The sequence below is a fragment of the Triticum aestivum genome, chromosome 3D (assembly GCF_018294505.1).
Source record: "Triticum aestivum cultivar Chinese Spring chromosome 3D, IWGSC CS RefSeq v2.1, whole genome shotgun sequence".
Lineage (NCBI taxonomy): Eukaryota > Viridiplantae > Streptophyta > Magnoliopsida > Poales > Poaceae > Triticum > Triticum aestivum.
This window is the reverse complement of record NC_057802.1, coordinates 457,141,376-457,150,022: the sequence shown is the minus strand read 5'-3', so window position 1 is coordinate 457,150,022 and position 8,647 is coordinate 457,141,376. Positions and strand designations below refer to the sequence as shown.

General features: G+C 54.6%; 1 protein-coding gene across 1 annotated transcript; it reads left to right on the top strand.

The window, feature by feature from the left end:
• Positions 1-219: 219 nt before the first annotated feature.
• On the top strand, positions 220-1,260 carry LOC123074945 (RING-H2 finger protein ATL66). Its single transcript, XM_044497666.1, has one exon. It carries the CDS (start codon positions 428-430, stop codon positions 971-973), a length of 546 nt encoding a protein of 181 aa, XP_044353601.1. The 5' UTR covers positions 220-427; the 3' UTR covers positions 974-1,260.
• The last annotated feature ends 7,387 nt before the right edge of the window (positions 1,261-8,647 follow it).

The following is an 8,647-nucleotide window of genomic DNA, read 5'->3' as shown; positions in this document are numbered from 1 at the left end:
GCTAAGAACAACTTAATCGCCTGCGTGAGACATCATTTTATATTCTAATTCTCTTTCGGGTCCCTGTCGAGCCCCACTCTCCATGAACGCCATCGCGCGGACAGTCGCTGCCACATTGAATTACCCGGGATATGGCACTCGTCAAACCTGTAAGAGGAAATGGCCACTTTTGGCGCGAGATCCGGGCGGCGGGAAAGCTTAAAACCGCCCCCCATCACACGAATCGCACGCACCGGCCGTCCACTTGAATACTACTTGATCTGATGAGCGCACACTGGGGAAGCACTACGTAGCAGGCCCAGGAAAGCCACGCAGCCCGTGCCGACGTGCAGCTAGCCCGGCCGCCAACGCGCGCGCGCGCCTAGTTTTGTCTCGCCACGGCAGAGAAGGAAACGGTCGAGGAGGAAGAGGAAGAGGAAGCAGTGGCATGGCCGCGCAGGAGGCGTCGCAGGCGCTGCGGTGGCGCTACGGGGACGTGGACGACGGCAACTTCTCCGTGCGCGGCGGCCGCGGCGTGCCGCTGCTCGCGACGCTCTTCGCCGTCCTCGTCTTCTTCGTGGGCGTCTGCGTCTACCTCCGCTGGGTGTGCCGCCGATACAACACCGACGCCACGCTTCCCAGCTCCTTCTCCTACCCCTCCTCGTCCCCGTCTTCCTCCGCTGCGGCGCCCGGTGCCCCCTCCGCGGTGGCTGGCCTCGACGCGGCCGCGATAGCCGGCTTGCCCGTGACGCCGTACAGTCGTCCTCCGTCGGCGTCCCCTGGCCGCGAGGACGACGAGACGCAGTGCCCGATATGCCTCGGCGAGTTCGCGGACGGAGAGAGGGTGAAGGCGCTGCCGCGGTGCGGGCACTGCTTCCACCCAGAGTGCGTGGACGCGTGGCTGTGCTCGCATCCCAGCTGCCCGCTGTGCCGGGGCTCGCTTCTCGCCGACACCTCCACCGTCAAAATTGTGGACGCAAGCGAAGCTGTCTGATCGAGCCTGCCGCTCGCGGCAGCAAGTTCGGAACTGCACCGCTCAGCGACTCTGCGACTGACATTAGAGCTCCGCCAATTTCCATTGCACCGACCGATGGCTGTTGCTGGAGTACGTGCCCGTGTTCAGGCATGGTTGATTGGTGGCGACCGATCATTTTTGCTGAGTGTTTTTTCTTTTCTTTCAACGGATCATTTTTGCTTAGTTAATTTGCGTATCAGTGAGTTTTTACGGGCGTTTGATATTGCCCTCATCAATAATGGAAACGCGAGATGCATCTTTCCCTACCCCGTTTGCATCATATCTGCTACGGCTTTCGCCGTTTTTGCAGGTCGATCGGTGGAGGAGGGATGACTTGCTTCAGAACAAATGCCACTATATGGACCGTGCACTTGCACCTCAGCATTGGGGCCACTTTAGCTTTCAGTTGCAGGCGAGGCTGTTGTCCAGTTGGGCTTGCACGAAGCGGAAAACCTGCATGCTTCGGCCACAGAACTGACACGAGCGAGTATACTAAACCTCTCCAGCCCACATTTATTATTATTTTTGGAACAAAGACTCACGACGAGGCCATAACTATAGCTGTGATCCTGGCCATAACTCGGGCCGGGCCTAAAAAAGCCTGCAGCAGTAAACCAGGCCCGATCCAGTCTTCGGGCCTAAATTTCAGGCCTAGGCCCGGACCATCAGTGGGAAAGCCTGTCAGGCCTCGGGTCTTTGGCTGGGCCTCTTCCCTAAAACGCACGTATGTCAATCCCAGGCCCGGTCTGCCCTAGCATTAGGGCTCAAAATCTAGGCGCAGGCCCGGCCCATGGGCAAGACCGGCCGGCCGGGTTGGACTATTTCGGGTCGGATTTCCCATGGCCAGGTATAATCACAGCGAACCACAACTTACAAACAGAAGGAAAAACAAAGAAAACTAAGGATTCACAAACCAAGCAGGTGATACAATGTCCTACAGGAAGCTAACAACAAATCAACAACAGAAACTAAGAGAGTCTAAAGTCGGGCTCCTCAAACTCCCGGACGGGCCGTCCGAGCAATGATAGATCAAAATTACCCGACCCACCCGTGCCTCTCAAACCGGGCTCAAACGCTTGGGCTGACCGGCACCCCTCATATCCAGCCCAAATCTGCGGTGGATATGGGGAGGCCCGGGCACGTTCGCCACGTCGGCCTGACGCCCTGGTCCCACACAAAAACACCCTGAAACCTGGCAGTCTGAAGCTCGTCTCCTCAGTCGGATCGATGGCGTTGCGTGGCGCCGCTCCCGCGGACCGTGTAGTGCCCTAGGCCGGCTATTTTAAGCCGACTACCGGCACCGAAACCCTACATGTCCACATTTCCTTCCCTCCCGTCCGCCGCCGCCACTTTCCACTCATCGTTTGCCACCACCTGTAGCCATGCCACCACGCCGTCAGGGTAAGGGGCTACCCATATCTAACGCCAGAGTGTCGCCTGCAGCTCCTTGAGAAGATCCGGGAAAGGCGTGAAGCCCAGATCGCCGCGGGGCTACCTTCGGACGAGATCGTTCTGGAGGAGGAGGAGGAGCTGGAAGAGAACGAGGAGGATGTGGGGGGCGTTGGGGACGCTGGTCTATAGGCGGAGCAACAGGCAACCCTCAATTCCGTTCGGTCGGAGGCGGAGGCGGAGCACGCCGCGGACGTCGTCGATATGCTTGCGTATACGGATGATGAGGAGCCGGAGCCCTCCTACGCAATCTGTTGGGTAACATAGTAATTTCAAAAAAAATCCTATGCACACGCAAGATCATGGTGATGCATAGCAACGAGAGGGGAGAGTGTTGTCTACGTACCCTCGTAGATCGTAAGCGGAAGCGTTATGACAACGCGGTTGATGTAGTCGTACGTCTTCACGATCGACCGATCCTAGTACCGAAAGTACGACACCTCCGCGATCTGCACACGTTCGGCTCGGTGACGTCCCACGAACTCACGATCCAGCAAAGTGTCGAGGGAGAGCATCGTCAGCACGACGGCGTGATGATGGTGATGATGAGGCCACCGGCGCAGGGCTTCGCATAAGCACTGCAATGATATGACCGAGGTGGATTATGGTGGAGGGGGCACCGCACACGGCTAAGAACAGTGTCTGTTGTGTGTTCTAGGGTGCCCCCTGCCCCCGTATATAAAGGAGTAAGGGGGAGGCCGACCGGCCCTTGTGGCGCGCTAGGAGAGGAGGAGTCCTCCTCCTAGTAGGAGTAGGACTCCCCTTTCCTACTCCTAATTGGAGGGGGGAAGGAAGGAGGAGAGGGAGAAGGAAAGGGGGGCGCCGCCCCCCTTCCCTAGTCCAATTCGGACCAAAGGGGGAGGGGGCGCGCGGCCTGCCCTAGCCGGCCCTCTCTCTCTCCACTAAGGCCCATGTGGCCCATTAGTTCTGCCGGGGGGTTCCAGTAACCCCTCCTGCACTCCGGTTTTACCCGAAACCACCCGGAACACTTCCGGTGTCCGAATATAGTCGTCCAATATATCAATCTTTATGTCTCGACCATTTCGAGACTCCTCGTCATGTCCGTGATCACATACGGGACTCTGAACTATCTTCGGTACATCAAAACACATAAACTCATAATACTGATCGTCACCGAACGTTAAGCGTGCGGACCCTACGGGTTCGAGAACTATGTAGACATGACCGAGACACGTCTCCGGTCAATAACCAATAGCGGAACCTGGAGGTTCATATTGGCTCCCACATATTCTACGAAGATCTTTATCGGTCAAACCGCATAACAACATACGTTGTTCCTTTTGTCATCGATATGTTACTTGCCCGAGATACGATAGTCGGTATCTCAATACCTTGTTCAATCTCGTTACTCGCAAGTCTCTTTACTCATTCCGTAATGCATCATCCCGCAACTAACTCATTAGTAACATTGCTTGCAAGGCTTATAGTGATGTGCATTACCGAGAGGGCCCAGACATACCTCTCCGACAATCGGAGTGACAAATCCTAATCTCGATCTATGCCAACTCAATAAGTACCATCGGAGACACCTGTAGAGCACCTTTATAATCACCCAGTTACGTTGTGACGTTTGGTAGCACACAAAGTGTTCCTCCGGTATTCGGGAGTTGCATAATCTCATAGTCATAGGAACATGTATAAGTCATGAATAAAGCAATAGCAATATGCTAAAATGATCAACTGCTAAGCTAATGGGATGGGTCAAGTCAATCACTTCATTCTCTAATGATGTGATCCCGTTAATCAAATGACAAGTCATGTCTATGGGTAGGAAACTTAACCATCTTTGATTCAACGAGCTAGTCAAGTAGAGGCATACTAGTGACACTCTGTTTGTCTATGTATTCAGACATGTACTAAGTTTCCGGTTAATACAATTCTAGCATGAATAATAAACATTTATCATGATATAAGGAAATATAAACAACAACTTTATTATTGCCTCTAGGGAATATTTACTTCAGTCTCCCACTTGCACTAGAGTCAATATCTAGATTACACAGTAATGATTCTAACACCCATGGAGTCTTGGTGCTGATCATGTTTTGCTCGTGAGAGAGGCTTAGTCAACGGGGCTGCAACATTCAGATCCGTATGTATCATGCAAATCTCTATGTCTCCCTCCTTGACTTGATCGCGGATGGAATTGAAGCGTCTCTTGATGTGCTTGGTTCTCTTGTGAAATCTGGATTCCTTTGCCAACGCAATTGCACCGGTATTGTCACAAAAGATTTTCATTGGACCCGATGCACTAGGTATGAAACCTAGATCGGATATGAACTCCTTCATCCAGACTCCTTCATTTGCTGCTTCCGAAGGAGCTATGTACTCCGCTTCACACGTAGACCCCGGCACGGCGCTTTGCTTAGAACTGCACCAACTGACAGCTCCACCGTTCAATATAAACATGTATCCGGTTTGTGACTTAGAGTCATCCGGATCAATGTCAAAGCTTGCATCGACGTAACCATTTACGATGAGCTCTTTATCACCTCCATAAACGAGAAACATATCCTTAGTCCTTTTCAGGTATTTCAGGATGTTCTTGACCGCTGTCCAGTGATCCACTCCTGGATTACTTTGGTACCTCCCTGCTAAACTGATAGCAAGGAACACACCAGGTCTGGTACACAACATTGCATACATGATAGAGCCTATGGCTGAAGCATAGGGAACACCTTTCATTTTCTCTCTATCTTCTGCAGTGGTCGGGCATTGAGTCTGATTCAACTTCACACCTTGCAACATAGGCAAGAACCCTTTCTTTGCTTGATCCATTTTGAACTTCTTCAAAACTTTATCAAGGTATGTGCTTTGTGAAAGTCCAATTAAGCATCTTGATCTATCTCTATAGATCTTGATGCCCAATATATAAGCAGCTTCACCGAGGTCTTTCATTGAAAAACTCTTGTTACAGTATCCTTTTATGTTATCCAGAAATTCTATATCATTTCCAATCAACAATATGTCATCCACATATAATATTAGAAATGCTACAGAGCTCCCACTCACTTTCTTGTAACTACAGGCTTCTCCAAAAGTTTGTATAAAACCATATGCTTTGATCACACTATCAAAACGTTTATTCCAACTCCGAGATGCTTGCACCCGTCCATAGATGGATCGCTGGAGCTTGCACACTTTGTTAGCATCCTTTGGATCGATAAAACATTCAGGTTGCATCATATACAACTCTTCTTCCAGAAATCCATTCAGGAATGCAGTCTTTGCATCCATTTGCCAAATTTCATAGTCATAAAATGTAGCAATTGCTAACATGATTCAGACGGACTTAAGCATCGCTATGGGTGAGAAGGTCTCATCATAGTCAATTCCTTGAACTTGTCGAAAACCTTTCGCAACAAGTCGAGCTTTGTAGATAGTAACATTACCGTCGGCGTCAGTCTTCTTCTTGAAGATCCATTTATTCTCGATTGCTTGCCGATCATCGGGCAAGTCAACCAAAGTCCACACTTTGTTCTCATACATGGATCCCATCTCAGATTTCAAGGTGTCAAGCCATTTTGCGGAATCTAGGCTCATCATCGCTTCCTCATAGTTCGTAGGTTCGTCATGGTCAAGTAACTTGACTTCCAGAACAGGATTATCGTACCACTCTGGTGCGGATCTTACTCTGGTTGACCTACGAGGTTCGCTAGTAACTTGATCTGAAGTTACATGATCATCATCATTAGCTTCCTCACTAATTGGTGTAGGAGTCACAGGAACAGATTTCTGTGATGAACTACTTTCCAATAAGGTAGCAGGTACAGTTACCTCATCAAGTTCTACTTTCCTCCCACTCACTTCTTTCGAGAGAAACTCTGTCGGAGTAAAGTGCCACGGGTAGCCTAACCGACTCACCCTGGCTCTTCGAAAAATCACTAGGCCATTCAAGCCTTCAAGCATACAAAGCATAGGGCCGCCTTCCCCCGGGCGGCTATCCCCAGGGCCGACTCCCAGAAGGCGACCCAGTCTCAGAAACCTCCCCCAAGAAAGATACGAGATAGCCGACTCCCAGAAGCCGGCCATGAAGAAAGTCGGCTCCCAGAAGCCGGCCAAGACTGCACCCACAAAGACTGTACCCACATAACGGTGATAGGATGGGGCGTGGCCGCAGTACAGCCCACTACCCCCGAATCCCGGAACAGGTCTGGCCACAGGGCGCCGTACGGGCCAGCCATCCCCCGTCCGGCGTGGCACTGTAGCCATGTTGGCCTCGATGTCACCCACGACAGGTGCCATTACGGCCCGTGGGCGGCGGGCCCCTTTGCCAGAGAGACATCTGAAGACGGCCCGGCCTCCTCTAGTCAGCCAGGGATGTGGCCGGCTCCCAATAGCCGGCTACCTCCCTCCCTCGAAGCATGCGCCCCATTAAGGAGACAAGACGAGGTAAGGCTACAGTGAGAGCTCGCAAGGTGGCGACACTGTAGCCACGCTTACCTCGACAAAGCCCTCGTCATCAGAGGCGAGGCAACAGTAACCAGCCGCCGACAAAGCCCCCAAGCGGTGGGGCCGGCGTGCCAGCCAAGAAGCCGGCAGCCGGTGGGACCCACCAGTCGGCGGGCCCCAATGACCGGCGGAGAAGCCGGCGAGCATAGACACTGACGGCTGGGACCCGCGCCCAGCCGGATTACCATTGTACCACTGGGGTAGGCCTATATAAACCCCCCGGGACACCCATGCAAAGGGTTGATCTCATAGAGTTACACACACCACATAGAGAGAAAAGGAGAGCTAGCCTTGCCCTTCTTCTTCCTCTAGCCAGACAGCTCAAGGAGCACTTGTAGCTACTTTTATTGATCTAGTGATCATGCGGAGACCCCGCAGAGCAGGACTAGGGGTGTTATCTCCACGGAGAGCCCCGAACCTGGGTAAGATCCGCCGGCGTGCATGTCTTTGCCTCATCCCGTTTCCAGGCACCGGCGACGACTTACTGGCTCCCACAATGATAAGCCACCCGTTGGCATATGTCGCACCTACCACCCGACATTTGGCGCCCACCGTGGGGCCAGGTGCACCGTCGTCTGGAGACCTGTTCTAGACGGGAACCCTTTTCCTCCCCCGCGAGCGCAGCCAGCCCGCTGCACCCGATGGCGCTTGCCCCGACGCACTGCATGGCGTTGACGACGCCTGCGCAGCGAGCTGCCTCGCCGATCTTCTTGGCGAGACTCGCATCTCCAACGAGCCCGCGTCCGACGCGCGCACGGACTACCCCGAGAGTCGCCTCGTCAGCCTCCTCGACCAACTTCATGTCTCCAGCGAGCTTGCTGTAGACTTGGAGTCGGTCGGCTCCACCGACCCGATGCTTGTCGACTCCGACACGGCATCGCTCGACGCCTACCCCTCCGACGTGGTGGTCTTCAACGACCCTCTCCCTCGAGCTGACAGCGGCAGCAGCGCTGTCACTGAGGTGCTAGTCATCAGCCACGTCGCCGACTCGGGCGAGAACGCCACGACGCCCTGCAAGCGGCGATGCATGACTTGTCCGTCCCCATCCCGGCCGACGCCGACGCCGAGACCCTGGAGGCACGCCGCCTGGCTCTCATCGCGGAGGGCCAGAAGATAGCCTCCATGAGACGCCTCACCGAGGCCCACCAGCGCGAAGTCGACCGCGCCACCTTCGGTACGCCGCCCCATGGCGGGCCGAGTCGAGCTGGCCTCATCAGGAAGCGCGGCGCGGCCATCGCCAGCATGCTGGGGGCAGACTGCCCCGTCTACGCCACCCCGCTCGAGAATCTGCGAGCCGCTCAGGCGGCCGCTGAAGAGCTAAATGGGCTGGGGGCTGATGAGCTCCCCTACATGACAAGGCGTATCCAGCAGCTGATCGACGCGGCCGCAGAACGGCATGAAGCCGGCGCCCGCGCTGAGAGTCCTCCCCCACGCCGAGAGCACGCCGCGACATCCCGGTCGCCGACTGCGAGCGGCGCCCGCGCAAGGAAAGACAAGGAGCCGGCTGCTAGCCGCAGCCGGACTCAGATTACCATCGATCGCGACGCGGAAGGCCGCCCTCGAGCAGTGGAGCGCCAAGGCAATCCGCCTCCTCCCCTGACTCGGGGGGAGAGATATCCCACCCCGCCGCCTGTCACACATCCGACCCTCGGTGGCCGACTAGGCCGCCGCGAAGGAATCAGCGAGAACGACGCCCGCCACCGGATCGACCGCCTAGCTCGATCCCTGGCG

Bases quoted from the DNA above. Each gene is read 5' to 3' on its own strand.
- LOC123074945 (XM_044497666.1), top strand. From the start codon at position 428: ATGGCCGCGCAGGAGGCGTCGCAGGCGCTGCGGTGGCGCTACGGGGAC.